Below are 22,733 nucleotides of genomic sequence, written 5' to 3' on the forward strand. Positions count from 1 at the left end.
AGGCTGAATCCCAAGTTTGCATCTTTTCTATATCCAGGCTCTTTGGATAATGTCATCTATGGCTTTAAATCTTATATGCCAGTGATTCCCAATTTCATATCTCTTGCCCTGGCCTCTCACTAGGATTCCAGACATATATTTTACTATCTACTTGATATCTCCACTTCACAATTTAGTAAGTATTTCAAGCTTAACGTGGCCAAGATGGAACTCGCGATTCTGTATATCTCCTTCATACCACCTACTCAAGCCTACTTCTCCCTAGGTTTTCTCCTTTGCAGTAAATTACACAACCATCTGGCCAGTTCTTCATGTAAAAAGCATAGACATCTTGATTTCTTTCTTCCCATTACTCTCTACATCCAATCCATCAGCAAGGCCTAATAAAGATGTCTCCAACGTATACTTTGGTCTCTAAAATATACCCACATCTCACCATGCCCTTTGCTACCACTCTGGTCCAAGCCACCATATTCTTTAACCCTGACATCTGCAGTAGTCTAGAAGGTATTCCGTTCCTTATCCCATTCATGTGAATTCCCTACACCCCCACGCTCTATATGGTAGCCAGAATGATCTTTTAGATACATAAATCAGCTTTAAATTCCTCTAAAGCTTCCCTAACATACACATCATAAAATGAACATGGTTTACCCTAGTCTACAAAGCCTTACCCAATCAAATCCCTGACCATCACTCTGACCCCTCTCACGCCGCTCCCTCCCTGCCTTTCTTTCCTCTTGAGGCTGAGACATTGGTGAGAGTCCGAGAGCTACATCGTAAGGAGCAGAGCCTAAACAGGGAGATGCAGAGACGAAACTCTAAGGCTCGACATCTCACAGGCTGGTAACCAGAGGTCTCAGCCACAGTGAACCGATTATCCGCTACCTATTTCCTCCCTGACCTGCAGTCATCTCTAAGATGATTATAGCTCCTGGAGATCAACCCCCACCCCAGCTCACCTCTGTTCATCCCATAGCACCTTATTATAGTCTCTCAATACCTGACAAGTCTCTTTCTATCGATTCCCAGGGAATTACAACACAGAGGAAACAGAGAAGCTGCTTGTCTTTGCCCTTTGTTGTGCTCCAGCTCCCCTGACTTCTGACATCAAAGCTTCTGTCAGAGTGGATACACTAACCTCTCTGAGTTTGACCGTAGGTTGGTTTGATTCTGGCTGTTGCAATTTGAAACCTTACCTGAGTTTTCAGCAAAAGATTGGGGTGCAGAAGACAGCCTGTGGGTTTCTTTTCTCTGTCAAGAATTATCCTCTTTGGTAATTGTGGTTGTTCAGGTGAACTTAATAATGAGATAATAACTAGATACATCCGTTTCACTTTGTATTGGAGATATAAGCAAGGAGATCTATGTCGGTTGGTCTGTCAGTCAATCAGGAATCATTAGGGAAGTTTAAAAAGAAAAGAAAAGAAAAGAAAAGAGTACTCTCCAAGCTCTGCTTTAAAGACATCAGGAATCAGAATTTCCTCTACTGAACAGATTTTTATGTGAAATTAAGATTTAAAAGCTTCATGAGTGATTCTTTTTTTTAAAGATTTTATTTCTTTGTCAGAGAGAGAGCACAAGCAGGAGGGAGAGGCGGAGAGAGAGAGTGGGAGAAGCAGGCTTCCCGCTGAGCAGGGAGCCCGATGCGGGGCTCTATCCCAGGACCCTGGGATCATGACCTGAGCCGAAGGCAGACGCTTAACCGACTGAGCCACTCAGGTGTCCCTTCATGAGTGATTCTAATGCACGTCCTGGACAAGATGGGATGCTTTACAAGGCTTCCCAGGAGTGCTTTAAGGGTTCCTGCCCTCAAAGACACCAAGTGGAACTTCAACTAGAAGCAGAGACTTACACCTGCTGTCACATCTCATTTGAAGGTTGAGAAAAAGAGGCCCAGAGAAGTCAGCAGCATCATCCCCAGCTCACACAACAGCCCAGTGTCAAAGCCAGGGCCTCAACTTAGGTCTCTGAATGAATGGGACAGAAGGGAAGCAGCATTTATCGTGGCACAATGATTCCCTCATCAGAGAGATCGAACTTCTAACAAAAAGGAAAGTTCTGAAGGGGAAAAGGGAGGAAACAAATATGGATATTTTGAAGGAAGAACAGGACTGGGGAAGGTCAGTGAGGGGCAAGGGCAGCACCCATTCCCACCCCTTAGCCCCCACCATACCCCCTCCCGCACCTCTGCAGCTATGATGGATTTTCCCAATGAAGGTAAACTCTATCTGGCAGGGTTGCTGGAAGAATGGGAAGGTAACATCTGGTGAGGGATAAAAATGGAAAGTACTATTGGACTTTTTGAGGCTGCTCCCTTGAAAGAGGAGAATAAATCATTCCTTCTCCCAGAGTCCTTATCTCTGCTTTATGCCTCTGTGGGTGTGTAGCAGATGGGGATAGAGAAGGTGAGGGAATTTTTCCTCAGTGGAAATCCCCTCTTGGTCAGGCACCCATTTGAGGGAGATGGGCATTGTACCCCTAGTATCTGTATGGGGAGAAACATCTCCACAGAATAATGGAGAAACAGACTTGAATGAGACACCGGGAGAGGGCAAAGACAAGAGGGACACTGACTGATACAATGACAGAAACAGGAAAGTCCTATAGGGAGGGGGAGGGGGAAAAAGAAGAAAAGAATGGCATGGGGCCTGTTATACTCCGAGTCCAATTTATATGCCTCTCTGATGTTTTTTGTGGCTCTCTGGTTTTCTAGACACATCTCTCGCACATTGCTTCCATATCTCCTGGGGCTTAGCTCTTTTCGGTGTCCAGTACTTATGAGGAGGTTTCTCCCAGGGTTGAGAATTTGGTTAGGGATTGAAAGGTGGGGCCAGGGGACCTCTGGCAGTCCCTTGGCTGTCTGCTCATAATCAGCGAGGACCCCAAAGATGCTCCTATGCCTTGACTTCTCCCCCAGGCTAGAAACCTGGCATTCTTATGCACCTTTGACTTCCAGCCCTATCCCCCTACAAGCAGGCGGGCTGAGGAGATTTTCTTTTAATGTGCATCCCCTCTTAGTCAGCACAAAGGCCTCTATTCTGTTCAACCGATATCCTGCTCCTCTCCCTAAAGTCAACATTTCTTTAGCCTTAATCCCTTAAAACCCCCTTAAACAACTCAAAAGCAATAAAGAGATAGTTCTTGGTTACATTTCTCCCTTTTGCTTTGTTCTTCCTAAACCTGTTCTCAGATTGCAGGCCAGAAGGTCTTTGTGTGAATGTTGACTCATCTCATTCTAATGAGATCACCGACAGCATAAACTGGGCGGCTGGCTGCTCCTGGGCTGGGTGTTGGGTAACAGAGCTGTCTGGCTATGGGACGAGCTTCCTGGAGGAGAAAAGGAGGGGAATCTTCTGTGCCTGGGACTTTGCAACATCAGTTACTCCCAGGCGCCTAAACTTGTGATGTTTGGATACTGCAGGACTGCGCATCCACAAGTGACTGGATCTCTTCTGTCCATCCCTACAGTCCCTAAACACCTACGGCCTGTAATGAGGCTGGTAATCTATCTTCCATCTTACTCCTGGGGTTTGAATTATAGCCACAGGTGGAAATACGCATTGTCCTCATTAAACTGTTAACTTTAATTTGGTTTCTTAGCACGAAGGTGTTTGATAGAAATTAGCTAGGAAAGATAGATTTTTTTTTAACATTTTATTTATTTATTTGAGAGAGAGACCGCAGGTGGAGGGGGCAGAGAGCTAAGCAGACTCCCTGCCGAGCGGGGAGCCAGAGGTGGGGCTTGATCCCAGGACCCCAAGATCATGACCCGAGCTGAGGTCAGCCGCTTAACCAACTGAGCCATCCAGGTGCCCCAGAAAGATAGATTTTAATGAAGAAAATAAGTAAGTCTTTGGACTATAACTGAGGAGGACAAGCCTTGGCCAGGTGAAGAAATAGAAAACCCAGAATGCAGTCTATGGGAACCTGGGGAAGGGCACCTTCTAGCGGATGGTAAATTTGGACAAAGCCCATTGCCTCTTGGAACCTAAGGACCTCATCTGTAAAACAAGGAAAATAGAATATTGCTAGTTATGTGATATGGGCAGGTATAGACAAACAACAAGTAAACAGAACGGATCAATATGTTGACTATTAAGCAGTAATTGGTAGGCCAGATCAGGAAGCAAACTATGAAGGGAGTGGATGCTGTGTGTGTCCATGCATGAGTGTGCACAATTAAACTAACTATAATCGTTCGGCATAGAGATAAGCAGCATGGGGACAGGGCGGGAGGCAGGAGTGAGGTGGTGGTGAGGGGGAAGGTCAAAATTCTACCCAAACCAAGCAATTAAAGGTAATAAATGTTGTTAATATATAATGTAATATAACACACATATTTACATACACATTTACAGGCACATATGTTCATATGTATGTGTGTGTGTGTGTATATGTGTGTGTGTGTGTGTGTGTGTGTATTTATATTTATCTATGGAAGGAGGTGAATGGATAAAGGGGTTAGGTGAAGGTGATGCATGAAAAGATGTGGGCTTGAAAAAAAATTCTCCAAAATAAGATGAGCCTTTGTGTATTAACCTGTGTTTCAGGTAGCATCAATCTGAACATTGATCTTCCAGTCTACAAACATAATACATCTCTCCATCGACTTAAGTCTTCTTTAATTTCTTTTTGCAAAGTTCTGTAGTCTTCAGTATACAGATCTTGCACATCACCATTAAGTTTATTTCTTGAGTATTTTATTTTTTTGATTGCAATTTAGATGGTGTCATTTAATGGAGTTAGGTTCATTTTCTAAGTGTTCCTTGCTACAATACAAAAATGCAAGGGGTTTTTGTATATTCACGTAGTACTGTACAGTCTTGCTAAGTTATTCGTTTTCCTAGCCTATATGTAGGTGCCTTAGGAATTTTTAATTTATTTTTAAGTTTAATTCCCACTCCAAGGAATATTTGGCAATGTCTAGAGACATTTTAGTTGTTACAACTAGAGGGGTACAACTGGCATCTAGTAGGTAGATCCAAGGATGCTGCTAAGCACAGAATAGCCATATACAACATGAAATTTTCCAGCCTAAGAGAGAGAGGCCCTGATGTAAAAGTATGTTGTTTTTTTTTTTAAAGTACATTGCTTCATTTCCCCAAATAGGGTTTTTTTTTTTTCCTAGTTATTTGATTGTTATTGATTTCTAAGAGAATTCCATTGTGGTCAGAGGAAATGCTTGATATGATTTAATTTTTAAAATTTGTTGAGAGGTGTTGTATGGTCTATTCTGGCAAACATACCATATGCACTTGAGAAGAATGTATGTTCTGACTTGGTGGGTATAATGTTTTATTGATATCTGTTAGGTCAAGGTGGTTGATAGTGTTGCTCATTTTGTCTGTGTGTTTGCTGATTTTATTTTATCTGATCTAGTCATTGCTGAGAGAGAGGTCTTAATACCTCTAAATATGATAATGGGATTGTCTTATTCTCTCTTTAATTTTGGCAAATTTTACTTCATGTACTTTGAAGCTCTGTAATTAGGTCTACACACATTTATGACCATTAAGTCTTCCTAATGAATTGATCTTTTTGCTATTATGAAATGTTCCTCTTCATCTCCTGTAGTACTTTCTGTCTTCAAATATCTTTTATCCAATATGACTATAGCTGCTTCAGCTTTATTCTACTTACTGTTTGAATGGTATAAACTTCCTCATCCATTTATTTTCAGCCTCTGTGTGTCTTCTAAGGAAAGCATGTAGTTGTTGTCTTAGTCAGCTTGGGCTGTCTATATAACCAAACACCATACACTGGATGGCTTAAACAACAGACATTTACTTTCTCATTGTTCTGGAGGCTAAGGATGCCAAGATCAAGGTGCTGGCCAGTCAGTCGCTAGTGAGGACTCTTTTCCTGTCTTGTAGGTGGCTACCCTCTTGCTGTGTTCTCACATGATGGAGAAGAGAGAGAGCAAATTCTCGGGTCTTCTCTGATAAGAACACTAATCTATTCAGATCAAGGTTCCACCCTTATGACCTTATTTAACCTTGATTAATTTCTTATTCCAAGTATAGCCACACTATGTGGGGTTAGGGCTTCCATGTATGAATTTTGGGGGGACACAGCTTAGTCCACAGCAGTTGGGTCTTGCTTTTTTTTATCCATTTTGATAATTTCTGCCCTTTAAGAAGTTTCAGTTCATTAACCTTTAATGTAATTGTTGGTATATTTGAGCTTGTGCTTATCATTTTATAATTTGTTTTCTATGTCTCTCTATTTTTTTTCTTTTCCTCCTTTCTTTTTCCTTTTCTTTTTCATTACTTGAATATATTTTAGAATTCCAGTTTAATTTTTTTTAAAGATTTTATTTATTTATTTGACAGAGAGATAGAGAGAGCAAGAGGGCACAAGCGGGATGAATGGCAGAGGGAGAGCGAGAAGCAGGCTCCCTGTTGAGCTGGGAGCCCAGTGGGGGGCTCGATCCCAGGACCCTGGGATCATGACCTGAGCCAAAAGCAGATGCGTAATGGACTGAGCCACCCAGGCGTCCCTTTTTCTTGTTTTTTAAGTTATATGTCTCTGCACTGCTTTTGTGGTTGTTCTGAGATTATAATATACATTTTTATCTTTTCACCATCCACTTACAGCTATTGATTTTTTTTACTTCCTGAAAAATATAGAAACCTTGTAACCATATATGTCTCTTACCTCCTTCCTTTATAGTATAACTGTTATATGTCCTATATCAACACAGGTTATAAATCCCACAAAAAAATGTTATCACTTTTGCTTTTGATAGTCATGTGTATAAAGAAATTAAGAGAAAGCAAAAAAAAAAAAATCAGTCTTTTAATTTACCCGTTTATATACCTTTTCCAATGCTCTCTATTCGTTTGTTTACATCTGGTAATATTTTCATTCAGCATAAAGAAATTCCTTACTATTTTTGCAGTGAGGGTTTACTGGTGAATAAGTCTGTATTTTACCTGCATTCTTGAAAGATATTTTTGCTGGATATAAAATTCTGGTTTGGTAGTTTTTACTTTAAGTACTTTAAGATGTTTTTCACTCTCTTCTGGTCTTCATAGTTTCTGATGATGAGTCATCTTTAATCATTGTTCCACTATATATATAATTTGTCTTTTTTTTTTACTTCTTTCAAAACTGGCTATGAACATATACTGCCTTACTTCATTAAGGATAGTAATAATAACTGCTTTAAAATTCTTAACATGCCCCTATAAGGGAACAACTAGTAACAAATGAACGACGGAAGTCATGTATGATGCTCTAGTTCCCTTGCCTCTTGAAGGCATGACTGTGAGTGAGGCATATGTTTGACTTTGGCTCCCAAAGTTCTTACAGGGTCCTAAGTTCTAGCTGCCCTCAGTGGTTGTTAGCCTTTACACCCCTTTATTAAACTGTCTTCTTGACCCTGTTTCATTGCCTCACTCCCCAACTGGTGTTTCCTTCACCAATAAAGCAAACTATTGGCTCTTGAATCTTTATCTTGGGTTCTATGTCTAGGGGAACTCAAACTAAGACAGAAGTTGTAGTTGAAGAACATTGTCTATAATTCTTGCTACACAAAGTACAGTCTGCAGACCAGCAGCATCAGACATCACTTAGGGACTTAATAAAAAAGCAGAATCTCAGGCATCATCACCAGAATTATAATCTCCATTATAACAAGATCTTTGGGGATGCCTGGGTGGCTCAGTCAGTTAAGCATCTGCCTTCAGCTCAGGTCATGATCCCAGGGTCCTGAGATTGAGTCCCATATCAGGCTCCTTGCTCAGCAGGGAGTCTGCTTCTCCCTCTACCTGCCACTCCCCCTGCTTGTGCTTGCTCGTTCTCTTGCTCTCTCTTAAATAAATAAATAAATAAATAAATAAATAAATAAATAAATAAATCTTAAAAAAAAGAAAACAAGATAGTTGGGTGATTTGTGTACCTATTAGTTCAAAAAGCAGTGGTCTATATGATACCTATTCTTTGACATTTGCTGAGTCTTGCTTCATGACTACATGACATATATTTTTTTAAGATTTTATTTATTTATTTCAGAGAGGGAGAGAGAGCACGGGCTAGTGCAAGCATGAGTAGGCACAAGTACAAGTGAGGGGAGAGGCAGATGGAGAAGCAGGCACTCTGCTGAGCAGGGAGCCCGATGTAGGGCTCGACCCCAGGACCCTGGGAGCATGACCTGAGCCGAAGGCAGACGTTTAGCCAACTGAGCCACCCAGGTGCCCCATTCCTTTCTTTTCTTTTAAAAAAAGATTTTATTTATTTATTATTTGAGACAGACAGCATGAGCAGGGAGAGGAGCAGAGGGAGAGGGACAAGCAGACTCCATGCTGAGTGTGGAGCCCAATGTGGGGCTTGATCTCACGACCTTAAGATCATGACCTGAGCCAAAATCAAGAGTCTGATGCTTAACCACCTGAGCCACCGAGGCGTCCCACATCCATTCCTCTCAAAATTGTTCATCTTGATCTTTCTGTTTCATATTGTTGGCTGCTAACAAGTCTCTGGTGATCCTTGGTTGTCTGTTCATATTTCTAAATGAAAGACTCTTGCTAAGTGTTTGTAGCTATGACAAATTCCTCTGCCATTATTCAAGTCTGTTTCCCCAGCAGACCTCACCCTTGAATGGGAGGCTGAGTAGATGGCACCTATAGCGCACGTGCATGGGGAACAGCAGGCTGGCAGGCAGCTAGGAGCCCTCACAACTGTCAAAGAGGAAGGCTTTACTTGGCAGGAGAAACACTTTTGTGTATTTCATTTTGGGGGAAGAACTGAATATCTCTCAGCTTCTGCTCATCCATCATGGACGTGCAGAGTTACTAGGCTTTGCTCTGCTTCTTCTGGCTCTAATACCATGTCCCAGAGTTTCCGTCAGCAGATCCTTCAGTTCATTCAAGAGCTGTTCTCAGGGGTTTACCTGAGGATGATGCCCTCATTGGCTGCTTTGAGCAGGAGAGGGGGCTGCGCAGGTGATCTTTAACTAGTTATCGAGTGATCACCCCTGGACAGCCCACCTGTCTCTGCACTTTGAGATGAAGAGTTGGAGTTTCCTGGGCGCCTGGGTGGCTCAGTTGGTTAAGCGACTGCCTTCGGCTCAGGTCATGATCCTGGAGTCCCAGGATCGAGTCCCGCGTCGGGCTCCCTGCTCAGCAGGGAGTCTGCTTCTCCCTCTGACCTTCCTCCCTCTCATGTTCTCTCTCTACCATTCTCTCTCTCTCAATAGATGAATAAAAATCTTAAAAAAAAGAGTTGGAGTTTCCTGAGGGACCTTCTAAAGGAACATTCCTCACTGTACCTGCCTCAGATGTGCTTTCTCCATAAACCTAATCACATCTATTTTCCAATTTCCACCAATCTCTTAAAATTTTTGTGCTATTGATGGCACCATGTCTTATTTTCCAGACCTGTTCTAAATTTATTATTTGAAAATTATGCAACCCATTATTTCACTTAAATGCATATGCTTAACCCATCATGTTGAACTAGATGTTTTATTACTTTCTAAGTTTAGATTTGTAGATTTCAACTGAATTTACTCTTACAAGAAATTGTTCATTCCATTTCTCTGCCTCAACGAAATATAGCTCTTTATTTAAAGAACTATTTTGATAACCCTATCAAATTATTTTAATAACCGTAGTTAAAAAGTACTTTCCTTTAGAACAACAGAAGAAAAAATAAGCATCCAAGTTCCCATATTAGCCAACTGGAATAATTATTCCTATTAACAGACTTGATTTTGAATATTCTGTTGTAATTCAATTAGTCATATGTCCTTCCTTATTTTCCAGTATTTTACTATTTGAATTGTAACTATTCTTTTTTTTCTCATTTAATAAGAATAAATACTTTAGTTGCCTGTTCCATCCCTTTCTCTACCTTATGACACCTGTGAAACCTTACAAATTTTCCTAAATTACAGTGTCCCCGATAACTTAGCTTTGTAGAAGAGATACCAATCTGGCTTTTGTATTCCATTGTCAGAGTTAATGAAAATTGACATTTATGTCTAATAACTATAAATTTTATAAGTTAATCAATACTTTGGAAATTTTCTTTAAAAACCTCAATTCAGGGTGCCTGGGTGTCTCAGTGGGTTAAGCGTTAATCAATGTTTTGGAAAAATTCGGGGCACCTGGGTGGCTCAGTGGGTTAAGCGTCTGCCTTTGGCTTAGGCCATGATCCTGGGGTCCTCGGACTGAGCCTGCTTCTCCCTCTCCCTCTGCTGCTCCCCCTGCTTGTGCTCTCTTGCGTGCTCTCTTTCAAATAAATAAATAAAATCTTAAAAAAAAACCCTTCAATTCACCACCTTATGTCTGCATTCTGTTAAAAGATCACATTCTTTTAGCTAGAACACAAACTTTGGGGGAAAAGAAATCTGCCCGTTTTAATAGAAAACTTGAGTTTTGCAGAAAGACACTTCAGTGTAGACTGGTAGAAACATACGCGTTTCTCAAGGCACACACGGCACCCAGGGCTGCCCACGATGAGTCGCCTTCAGAACCAGAACCTGGTGATTGTGGGCTCTAAGGCTGGGTTTCCTGGGGAGCTATTCATGTTAGTTCCTTCCTCCACACAGGAAACTGTGCTGTCTGTGCCACACAACACGGGACATTTATTATCTGGATTATTTCCATCAGATTCTTTGGTGTCCTTTCATGAGATGCTATAAGGCAGAGCGAGACCTATTCCACTTTTTCTCTTGGTCTGGGGTATGGAGCTATGTGTTCGGGGTGGGGGGAGAGATTATCTTCTCAGACTCTCAGGGGAGGGGAGGGGTAGTGTGGATGCCTGTCACAAGCCTCCTTTTCTTCTTACTGTAAAGTAATAACAAACAGCATCCTAACCTCTCTCTGCCGGGGGAATGGGGCCGCTGTTTACAGATAAACAGAGACCTGCTGCCTGTTAGGATCCCAGGAACAAAATTCAGTCAGAAGACTGAAAACACAATTGTGTTTACAGATCAGCAGCGACATGCCAATGTCATGTTGGTGGCAGAAGGCAAAGGTCATGTTTACTGCAAGCAGAGGTGCCCGGAGCTGCCACGGGGGCTGCCGGCGGGGGATCTTGAGGAGGAGGGCGGCTGCAGCTGTGAATCTGCGCTTGCCTGACGCAGACAGCCTCAAACCTCAAACCACCCGGTGAGGGATCGCAGAGGTGAGGTCCCCCGACGGTCGTGCGGCACAGCATCGAGGCCCCTGGAATGGGCCACCTTGGCCCTGTGTGCGCGCTCTGATCTTTCCAGTCCTCAGAAAATTTGCTTTCTCCCTGGGAAAGCCCTCTTCCAAAAAAAACGAAGCCACAGCAGCCTAGGGTCACAAATGCCATTAGAAAAGCATCTGCCCTATGTGCATATTACTGTGTCAGCGGCAAGACAAAAGCGCCCTCCCCTAAAGACAGGTAGTGACAGTCCGCGGGTCAGTACCTTTAAAGGCCAAAGGCACAATGGTTCTGAGTGCCTGTTCCGTGGTCAGAGACACCTGACACTCTTCTGGCTCTGCCACCAACTTTCAGTGTGACCTTGAGCAATTATTTAAGCTCTCATTGCCAGAGTTTCATCATCTATATAATAAAAATTGCTTGTCTCTCAGGATTAGGAAGAGGATTAACAAATAATAGAGGAGACTGTTTTCCACATTTCCTGGGGTAAGCACTCGATAAGGGGAGCCGTTGTTGTAACAAGGAAATTTGGGGGAAGAGCCTTGCATCTAGGAGAATTAGGGATAAATTGCTGATTCATAAGGAGTTCTAATAGCTCAGGAAGATACTCCAGCGGATCTGTGCAGCTGGAGGGCTCCACAAAACTGCAGCATCAAGGTAGGAAGGGAAGGTAACCAGCTCACCCCAATTTGCCTTGATTCTGTGATCTCCTGTCCTGGGAAACTCCTTGATCCCAGGCAAACGTGGATGGTTGGTCACTCTAGAGGCCAACCAGAATTTGACTAGGGAATGATAAGAAGTAAAGTACCTCGTGGAGTATTTACTCCTAGGCTGACCCACTGTGTCTTAAAGCCCAGACTTTTGGCGAAAGGGGCCTAACAAGGGATAACGGTCCTTGGCTTCATTTCTCGTTAATGGCTTTAATTGGAGCTGGGGTTATCTGGCAGGGTAACTTCCACCCAGCCTGCTGGGCAAATCCCCACCCCACTGGGCCCAGTCATCAGGCAGATTTGTGTGGGGTGGCAGGGACACAGCTTTCCCTTGCTCTTCTCCAGGGAGAATCCATGCAGGATGTTTATGTGATGCTGCCGACCATCTGCATTCTGGGGCAGACCCATAGGGTGAAGCAGGGTCTCCACCAACCCTGATCCTCCTGGGTAGTAAGCAGCTGTTGCACTCTTCCCTGGAGGCCACATCTGTGGCCCCTTTGGAACTTGTCCTCAGCATCAGGAAGAAGCTAGAATTGAGACTTCCAGAAATCAGCTAGCCTAATGCATCCAAGCCAAGTGCTACAGCTTGTGATTTCCAACTTGCTGTCAGACATTTGGGGGTAGTACCACAGCCTGTCCTGATTTATAGGAGCCACAGATCAGCATCCCCAGGATCCTTCAGTCCTTCCAACTTCCTCCCCTGAGCTCTAGGCAGGAGTAAAGAGTGCTGACTAGTATCAGTATTTGGGAAGCATTCAATATCCATGTTTTAATTGGAAGATGTGGTTTAGGAGTTGTAATACTTAATTTCAGGCTATTGATTTACACGAACATACTATTTCTATAGTACACATTGCATAACAGTACATAAGCTTGCAGTTCAAAGAGGCAAATGTTGACTGAGTGTGCGAATGTGTCAGTTTCCTATTGCTGCTGTAACAAATTACCACAAACTTAGTGCCTTTAAACAACACAGATTTATTATCTCACAGTTCTGGAAGTTAGAAGTCCAAAATAGGTCCCTCACATTTTTCCTTCCCTCCAACCCTTGACAACCACTAATATGTTTTCTGTCCCATATGGATTTACCTCTTCTGGACATTACATGTGAATGGAATCATACAATATGTGGCCTTTAGTAAATGGCTCCTTTCACTTAGCATAATGTTTCCATAGTTCACCCATGTTGTAGCATGAATGAGTCCTTCATTCCTCTTTGTAGCTGAATAATACTCCACTGTATGGCTATACCATATTTTGTTTATCCATTCATCAGTGATGAACATTTAGGTTGCTTCCACTTTTTGGCTATTATGAACAAATGCTACCATGAACATTTTGTGTGCAAATTGTGTGTGAACATAATTTTCATTTCCCTTGTATATATATCTAGGAGTGGAATTGCTGGTCATAAGGTAAGTCTATGTTTAACATTTTAGGAACTGCTAAAATGTTTTCCAAAGTGATTCTACCATTTTGAATTTTTACCAGGAAGGAATGAGAGTTCCTCTTTCTCTGCATCTTTGATAGAAATTGATATTTTCAGATCTATGGATTTTAGACACTGAGATATATAGTAACATCTTTTTTGCTTTAATTTGCATTTCCCTAATGACAATGGTGTTGATATCTTTTCTTATGCTTATTTTCCATCTGCAAATCTTTTTTTTTTTTTAAGTAGACTTCACACCCAGCATGGAGCCCGACGTGGGACCTGAACTCAGGACCCAAAGATCAAGACCTGACCTGAATCAAGCATCAAGAATCAGATGCTCGGGGTGCCTGGGTGGCTCAGTCATTAAGCGTCTGCCTTCAGCTCAGGTCATGATCCCAGGGTCCTGGGATCCAGCCCCATATCGGGCTCCCTGCTCCTCAGGAAGCCTGCTTCTCTCTCTCCCACTCCCCCTGCTTGTGTTCCCTCTCTTGCTATGTCTCTCTCTGTCAAATAAATAAATAAAATCTTAAAAAAAAAAAAAAGAATCAGATGCTCAACCAACTGAGCCACCCAGGTGCCCCTGCACATCTTTTTTAATGAAGTGTCTGTTCAGCTCTCTTGCTCATTTTTAATTGGGGTGTTCATTTTTTTTTAATTGTTGAGTTTGTTTGTTTTAAGATTTTATTTATTTGACAGAGAGAGCACAAGCAGAGGAAGAGAGAGGGAGAAGCAGGCTCCCTGCTGAGCAAGGAGCCTGATGTGGGACTCAATCCCAGGACCCTGGGATCATGACCCGGGCTGAAGGCAGCCGCTTAGCCAACTGAGCCACCCAGGCGTCCCTATTTTTGAGTTTTAAGGGTTCTTTGTATATTGTGTATGTAAGTCTTTATCGGATATGTGATATCCCATATCCCATTTGGCCCAACCAAATGATAATTTAAATATTTTATTTTTAAGTACTCTCTATACCCAGTGCAGGGCTTGAACTCACAACCCTGGGATCGAGAGTCTCATGCTCCACCGTGTGAGCCAGCCAGGTGCCCCTAACCAAGTGATAATATAAAAAAACAAAACTGAAAAAGCATGTAAGCCAAGAGAGGAGGGTAAAAAAGGTGGGGAGGGCATGGTCTCTGGAGCTGGTAATCCTGAATTCAGCTTCTGGTTCTGATCTTTGTTAGTGGTATGACCTCCTGGAGTCTCAGTTTTTCCCTCTAAAGATTAAATAATATCTATCTCTGAGAGTGTTTAAATAAGATGATTACTGAAAATTCCTGGTGCTTAGTAAACGTTCACTAAATAGTAGTTTTAATTGACTTACCTTATCTAAGGTTCACTTGGTCAGCAAGTTGTGGAACCAGAATGCAACATAGGGGCTTCTGGTTATAAAACCTGTGCCTTTCCCATAGTGCCCACTAGAGGGCAGCATTCGAAGTCCGGCAGTCCTGAGCACCAATTTTACCTGTGCTGCCCGCTAGCTGGGTGACATTGGAAAAGTGACTTCTCTCTGAGCCTCAGTTTTCTCATCTGTGAGGTTAGATGAATGAATGTATTTTTAAAAAGAGTCTAGTGCTGTCTTGGGAACATAGTAGATGGTATAAATTTCATTTATATACATTTTGAAGATACACCATAGTGCATTGGAAAGACACCGAACTAAGGGCCAGAAGTCCTAGGCTCTTTTTCTATCTTGGCCTCACCTTGCTGTGTGACCTTGGGCAAGTCTTGACCTCTCGGGACCTTGAAGGCTTCATCTTGATTAAAGCATTAGAACGACAAGGGGGAAGAGGAGCTTTCGAAATGCCAATAAAAATTATGAAATAGATATGTGAATGATAGACACCAAAAATCCAGATAGCAGATGCTTCTGGAGAGGAAAAGAAGGGAATGAGAATGAAGAAGCACACACAGAGGTCCAATTGTGTTTATGACACTTTATTTCTTAAAGAAACTTTGACATAAATATGGCACAAATTGTTTGACTTTCATAAATCTACGTGGTAGAATATGGCAGACATTATTCTCTATGCTTTTTAAAGGGAGAGAAGAGTTTGGTGAAAAGGAGATATGGTTAATCTTTTACTGAGCCTCATTTATAAATTAAACTTTTTCATAGTATGTATGTACAGGAAAAACCATAGTATATATAGGGTTCAGTACTATCTGCGGTTTCAGGCACCAGGGTCTTGGAACATATCCTCTGTGGATAAGGGGGACTACAGTATTTCTAAGGGAGAGACAAGATTTCCTGACCTACAGGAGGAGTTGTGTAGAAGGGAGAGAAGGGACCAAGGTAGCTCCAAGACTGTCGAACTGGGCAGCTGACCTCTTGTTAACCGGATAATACATGGGTATTGTTTAGGCGACCATGTTCGTGATAAATTGTTGTAGCAGCAGTAGAAAACGAACAAGCCCTCCCACATGAGGGGGAGAGGAGAAGCAGCAGCCGCTGAGGGGATGGAAAAGCAGCCACGGGGTAAGAGGAAAACAAAGGGTGTCCTGGGATCCAAGGAGGTGGCGGCAGTAGACTGGTTCGTATTGCTCACAGGTCACAGAGGATGAGGGCGGAGATTCCACCGTTGGACTTAGGAATGTGGAGGGTAATTCTCCGGAGAGTTTTCTGCCAAGAGGGACAAAGAAATGGGATGGTCATTAAGGGATGTTTGCAGTCGTTGTGGCTGTTTAAAACGGGAGAAGTAACAGTGTGCTTGTAAACTGATAGGAGTAATCTGGAGAAAGGGAGAAATGCAGAGGGCAGAGACCAGCTGCGGGAGCAGGACAGCAGCGAGTGCAGTTACAATCAGCTTTCCAGGACAGGGAATGGCGCTGGCGGGAAAGCAGGGCACACAGCTGGTAACTGGGTGGCTATGGCAGCCGGAGTCTTTGACCTTCTCTTCTGCTTGTCCTGTTTTCTCGGTGAGGCAGAAGATGGGGCAGAGGACAAGGAGGTTTGCAGAGAAAGATGGAGAATGATCTTCTAGGAGAGTGGGAACATGAATGGACCCGGGAAGCCCCGTATGATTACCAGGCAGTGTTCAAGACCCACTTTGGCGTCAAATATTTACAAAGGGCAAGCAAGGAAATAGAAATCATAACCAAAAGTCGATTTGCCAAGTGCAGGTTTCTCCTGATGCTAGCGATCTAATTCCCAGCCCGCATTTGCCTGAAACAGAGGCTCTCAGCACTGGGTCTTGGACTCTCTATTAGCAACTTTTTGGCCTCTCATCTATGAGGCCTCCGGGCTCTGTGTTGTTGCCTGCCTCCCCGGAGCTAGTCTGATGAATATCCTGTTCTGTTCAAGGCCAGATGAAACGAATTTTTCTGTTTCCAGCCGTACCACACCCTTTAGCGACCTCCCACTGAGGTCTGGTTTCTGGTCTAGACAAGACACTTGGTTTTTTGGCTCATTTGCATAGCAGAGGTTATTGACATCAGCCAGATCCCAATGAGTGCACAAACCTGTCTCAGCCCAGGTTCTCAGCCTCAGCCCTGCTCCAGCCTCCTCTCCCAGGTGGCATCTCTCTTTTCTCTTTCTTGTGGAAAAGTGTATCTAGCAAAAGTTCCATGCGAACGTAACAGTGATACACATCCTACAGAAACAAATGATAGTAATCCCTGTGAGCTGTTCTTTCACAGACCTTGAGCACTCAGGGGGAAAGTGAGCACCAGCAAGGAGGGAGAAGGAGGGGGGCACCAGCTGATTTAAAAGGTGAGGCCAAAGACAAAACTTCCTTATGCAATTTGGTCACATTCTGGCTATCAGTAGGACTAAGGGGTTGAAGCTCTCAAAGAAGGAAAAGATGTAGAACAGGTCACCATCTAATTAGGAAGATATTTTTATATGCATATGAAATAGTCTGCATTTTCCATGGAAGATTCCAGGATTCCCTGCTTTGAGCCACTGGGAGTCAACTATTTGCTGTTTTAACTGTAGGACAGCTCCTTTCCAACCTCCAGAATCCCATTTACCCATTCCCTCTACCTAGAATGCCTCCTCCCCTAATCTCCAACAACCAAAATCTTTTTGGTGTCAAGTCCTTCTTCAAAATTTACCTCCTATATCAAGACCTCCTCGGTTTCTTCAGCCAAAAGTTGTCTAAGTTTCTCCTTAAAGCAGTATCTCTCAAACTTCTTCTTCTTCTTCTTTTTTCATTATTACCCTACTAGGGAGACCTTTTTAGATTCCATACACCCTCCCACCCCCGCCCTGAGTAGCCTCCTGAAATTGTAATACCCCAGGGTAAGGGTGTCTAGAAGAAGGCTTGTCTGCAGCACTTTAAAACCGTGGTAATAAGAAGGAAGCAATACAAGTCACATGGCTAAAGAACGGGCACAGCTGATTTCCTCTACTGGTTTGAGTAAGGCTCTGCCCACAGGATTCCAGGTTCTTTGATTCCTTCTTTGACCAGAAGACCAGTCACTGACACAGACACCAAAAACCTGGCTCAGACATTCCATGTAAAGCACAATAGAACGAGAAGGAACACACAACATAGAAGGGCTCCATTTCAGAAAGTGATTATGAATATCTTAAATTTGAATCAGATAAACTATGGATAGATTACAAGATATTTGCACTACTGAGGTGCCTTAGAGGGTGCCTTTAGGTAGTAGTATTGTGTGGGGCAATGCAAATAGAATTTGACTTGCAAAAAAAAATACAGAAATTTGGGGGAACATATATATTGTACCAAGCACGGTGTACTAACATAGCATCTGTCTGAATACAAAATACTGTGTGAATAGGGAGGCCTCAGGGGAGGGAGAGAGACGGACAAGGGAATAGAACACACATGTATTGATTAAGTTCACCATCTTACATAAGTGTGGTTTGTGGTGCCCCAAAACAGTTGCAATAATAACATCGAAGATCACTGATCACAGGGGCTCCTGGGTGGTGCAGTAGGTTAAGTGCCCAACTCGGTTTCGGCTCAGGTCATGATCTCAGGGTCGTGAGATCAAGCCCTGAGTTGGGTTCCACGCTGAGTGTGGAGTCTGCTTGAGACCCTCTCTCCCTCTCCCTCTGCCCCTCCCACTTGTGCTCTCCCTAAAATAAATAAATCTTTAAAAAAAGGTAAAAAAAATAATCACTGATCACAGATCACCATAACAAATATAATAATAATGAAAAGGTTTGAAATATTGCTAAAATTACCAAAATGTGACCCAGGGACATGAAGTGAGCAAATGCTGTTGGAAAAATGGTGTCAGCAGATTTGCTCAACACAGAGTTGCCACAAACTTCAATTTGTAAGAAAAAAACAAAACCACCATATCTGTGAAGCACAAGAAAGTGAAGAACAATACAATGAGGTACGCTTGTATAAAATTAATGCTTTCATCATTGAGGAAAAGTTGGAGGATACTGAAAAACATAAAAACCAAAATGAAGCAATCCCAACTATCTAGAACTAGCTCCTGGCAATATTTTGATGAGCATCCTTTCCGTCTTTTTGCTATGCACCCATTTATCTATTTATCTATCATACCCATCTCCCTTATCTTGTAGCACCACGGCTTTCTTGATTTTCCTTCCTCTTTTCTCTAGCCATTTTTCTTCACGGGTTTCTTTTTCTCTATTCATTCTGACGACACTGTCTCATTGACTGAACTTTCTTAGGCAAGATCGAGATTTCCTTTCACCTAAAACTATGCGTTCTCTGGTAAACACAATGGCTATTCACATATGTTTGGTTCTCTTTTCCTTTAGAGTAGATTATACTTCTCTGCCTGTAGAATTCGGGTGGGTCAGCGTGACTTACTTTGGGCAATAAAATGTGAGCAGAATAGATGCATCATGTGGGGGCAGAAGCTTTCAGAACCAATATACATTTTGCCGGTTTCTTTCCCTCTGCTTAGGTGATTAGTCATGTTCCATTTAGAGACTCCTCCATTGAGCTGGGTTGTAGATTAAGAATGATTGTCCTATGAAGCAGAGCCCCCACCTACCCACGATGAACACGGAACACAAGCACGAAATAAACCTTTGTTGTTTCACACCATCGGTTGGTAAACTATGCCTAAGGGCGGACTGTGTTTGTAAATAAAGTTTTATTGCAACACAGTCACGGCCACTGAGTCATGTAATGGCTGTTTTCATGCTAGAAAGGCAGAGTTGAGTAGTTGTTACATAGACCTTAGGGCCTGTGGTCCTAACTGATATACATTCCAAATACCCAAATGAGTATCAGGAACAGCCTGGAGGGAGAAGAAAACCACAGCAAAGCCAGATACACTGACCTAGAAGACCACAGTAGCTAAACCTGCTTTTCTTAACCTTTTAAGATCCATCACGGTCCTTTTTCATATCTTCCTTAAAACTCAAACGTTCTTAATGTTCAAAATATAAATCATTTGTTCTTTAGTAAGAATAAGTCAAAACTGTGGTAATTTCTGACGAAAATTTTACTTTGATCTTGAAAGAGGCACTTTTTGTTTGTTTTGTTTTGTTTGGCAGGGTATCAGGGTGAACAGCAAGTCTGGAAGGAGAATAGAACACAGTGGGGAACTTATTCTCTGCTTTGTCATCAGTGGCATGCCTCCTCCCAGAGTCTCAGAGCCACCACCCGGCCCCTCTGAAGGTTGGTGACTCTATGGGACCGACAGCATCACCAGAGACGGGAAAAACTCGAGGGGAGATGCCAGGAGGGTTTTGTGCAGGCTTCCAGCAGACGTGTAGTCCTCTCAGCCAGAGTCCACAGGGGAGGCTGCACGGGAACAGGAGGATGGATGGACTGAGAGTCAGAAGGACAGAACCTGGGGGTGAGGGTTCTGAGACGTGAAGGATCTGCAGACTAAAGGGGAGGGATGACAGGGAGTGCCTGGAAGGCTTTGCTCATACTTTATACCTGAGCCAAACTACCTGAACAAGGAGAGACTGTTCTTCTGAGGACCCTTGCTGATCTGTAGCTGCTGGGGACACACGTGGCTTCCGTGCCCTCTGGGGCCCAGTCCAGCTCCTCTGCTCTCTCCTCTCTTCTCCCGGGACTCCTCCTCTATTTCTAGCCACAGCCTACTGTACTTCCTAGGATTCCTGAGACTGATATTCCCACCCTCTGGCACTCCCCACTCTCCTCCGCCCCCCTCCCCCCAGGGAAGGAGCGCAAGAGCTGTTTACATTTCCCTGGAGTGCAACTACCCCCTCCACCGACTGTGATGCCCCAACCCCGGGTTCTAGCTCCACCTTGACCAGTGCCTAATGGGGCCATCTTGGGTCACGAGTCCATTTGCCTCACTGAGTTCACCTGTAAAATTAGGAGTTTGATGATATAATCTGTAAAATCACTTTTAACTCTCAAGGTGTTTCTGCAAATCACTACGGGCAAACAGAGATCACCAAAAACAAACAAACAAATAAAGGAACGTTACAGGCTTCTAGGAAACCTCAACATAGCCTCATAAAAGTTTTGTCTGAGGTATGGTGAAATGAAAATGGGGCCAATCCTTTCTCCAGTGCCTTTTCTTGACAGAGGGAAATCTCCTAGGATACAGGAAACTCATTTGTATGTCAAAAGGTGGGACTCACAGAAAGGTTTCCTGTTGTTTCCAGAAGTAAGAAGTCTGCCTGGCAATTTGAATCCCAGATAACAATTTGTCTGAGATATGTTCATTACTAAGTATACCAGGACAAACTCTTGGGCATGAGGATGGGCCTGAAACCTTTGGAACATTTAGCCACTAAATAGTCTCTTATTCTATTCCTTAAAAAGAACTTATTACTTCATTCAAAGCCAATGAAGCTCATCCAGCCCCCTCCTACCTGGAAACCCTGGCTTCTAGATCTCACCTGCCCACAGAGGCTAAGCCAGTCTTTAAAGAGCCAGATAATAAAGGAGTTCAAGTGAGACTCCAGAGTCAGCCAGCTTGAGTTTGAATCTCTTCCCACCACTTACCGGAATGGCTAAGGGCAAATACGTAACTCTTTCTAAGCCTCAGTTTCCTCATCTGTACAATGGGTACCTATTTTGTAGCACAACAGTTTAATTGAGAGAAAGCCAGTCATGACCTGAGTGAGTGCTCAACAGATACCAGCAATTGCCATTATACTGAATCTTGGTAGACTAGATAAATCTTATGGCAGAAGACCCTCCCCTCCCCCCAGACCCCTGCTGCCACCTGCTCTTCTCCCCACAGCCCGTTTTTATAGGATTCACCATTCCTTCATACCCTATAGGCAAGCTGGCCTCAGGACTTGTGTGTTGAGCCCCAGACAGAGTGGTAGAGCTCTTACCGGCATTTTGATCCAGAAATCCTCCCTTTTCACCCTTGGTTGGTGGGCAGGGGGCAAAGTGAAAACACCAGGTCCAATGGGACCTTCCCTTCTGGGGCAAGGGATGAATGAAGAGCTTTCAAAGCCCTGCTCTGCCAGTGACTTGGGCAAACACTTGGTACATGGTGAGATTCAAGATTTATTTGCTTCTCCCTTCCATCTGTGGTGGCCTCCAAAGCCATGAGAGAAGGGGCCAAGTCCCGTGCCACCCCTTCTCTTCTCCCTCCCATAAAGAAAGTTCTCACCTGTCTCCTTTCTTATTAGAGTTTACCTGGAGCTTCCCTCTGACCCAGACACTCCACCACCCCTGAGCCACCTGGGGGAGAGTCTCACCAAAGGCGCTTGGGGCCCTTTCCAGGTGCAAAGCTGGTACTGGGGCCGGCCTGGGGGCAGGTGCGGCTGCGGATTGGCAGGCAGGGTGGCGAACAGCGCCGAGCCCAAACTTGGTGGGCGCCGCGGGCCGAGCGGGGGGCCGGGGGCGGGGGGGGGGTGTCGACGCAACATCAAAGGCGTGGAGGTGGGGGTGTGTGGCGCGGGTCCGGAGCCCACCTGCCAAAGCCCGGCCGACCCGCAGGTTTGGGCTTTTCTCAGGAGAAGAGAAAATTCCTGGGTTGAGGACGGCGATCGCTTTCGTCTTCCCCGACAGCCGCCGTCCTGCCTAACTCCGCCGCTCGGAGGAGGCCGCCGGGCATGTGGGGGCGACCGGGCCGCTTGGTCCCCACAGCGCAGCTGGGCGCCTGGCCCGATGGCTCAGATCTCTCCGAATACAGAAGGAGTTTGAAGGGTAACAGGACGTGGCGGCGCGGCGGCTGTGGCGGCGCGGATGCGGGTCTCCGGGCCGGCGCAAAGGCTTCTTTCTCCGAGGAAGCCCAGGCTCCGAGGACCCGAGGTTCCGGGACTAGACAGAGGGGCGACATTTGCCCCTGGCAGGGTCAGCAGGCGGAGCGGCGGCTGGACTCCCCTTATGCCTCAGCTGGGCGTCGGAAAGGGGGCAGTTTAGGGGTGCCGGGCAGATGATGGGGAGAGGGCCGCGTGGCGCTGCCGCAGCGGACCTCCAGAAAATAGGTAACTGCGAAAAGTGAGGACGGGGGTTAAAAAAAAAAATGGCTAAGAAAAAAACAGATGAGAAAAACGCAAAGGGGGAAAGGACGGTGGGAAAAGAGGGGTGCAATCAACGGGAACA

The 22,733-nt window shown here is 44.1% G+C and overlaps 1 protein-coding gene across 1 annotated transcript in view; it reads right to left on the minus strand.

Annotated features, from left to right (window-relative positions):
• Positions 1-22,467, minus strand: part of LOC113938405 (heterogeneous nuclear ribonucleoprotein D-like) — a 44,009-nt gene extending 21,542 nt beyond the window's left edge. The window contains exons 1-2 of the mRNA XM_035729016.1: positions 22,214-22,467; positions 21,884-21,949 (exon numbers count right to left, since the gene is read on the minus strand). Coding sequence (XP_035584909.1) covers positions 21,884-21,949; positions 22,214-22,467 — 320 coding nt within the window. The remainder of the gene's footprint in view (positions 1-21,883; positions 21,950-22,213) is intronic.
• Between the last annotated feature and the right edge of the window lie 266 nt (positions 22,468-22,733).

The sequence above is a fragment of the Zalophus californianus genome, chromosome 8 (assembly GCF_009762305.2).
Source record: "Zalophus californianus isolate mZalCal1 chromosome 8, mZalCal1.pri.v2, whole genome shotgun sequence".
NCBI classification, from domain to species: domain Eukaryota; kingdom Metazoa; phylum Chordata; class Mammalia; order Carnivora; family Otariidae; genus Zalophus; species Zalophus californianus.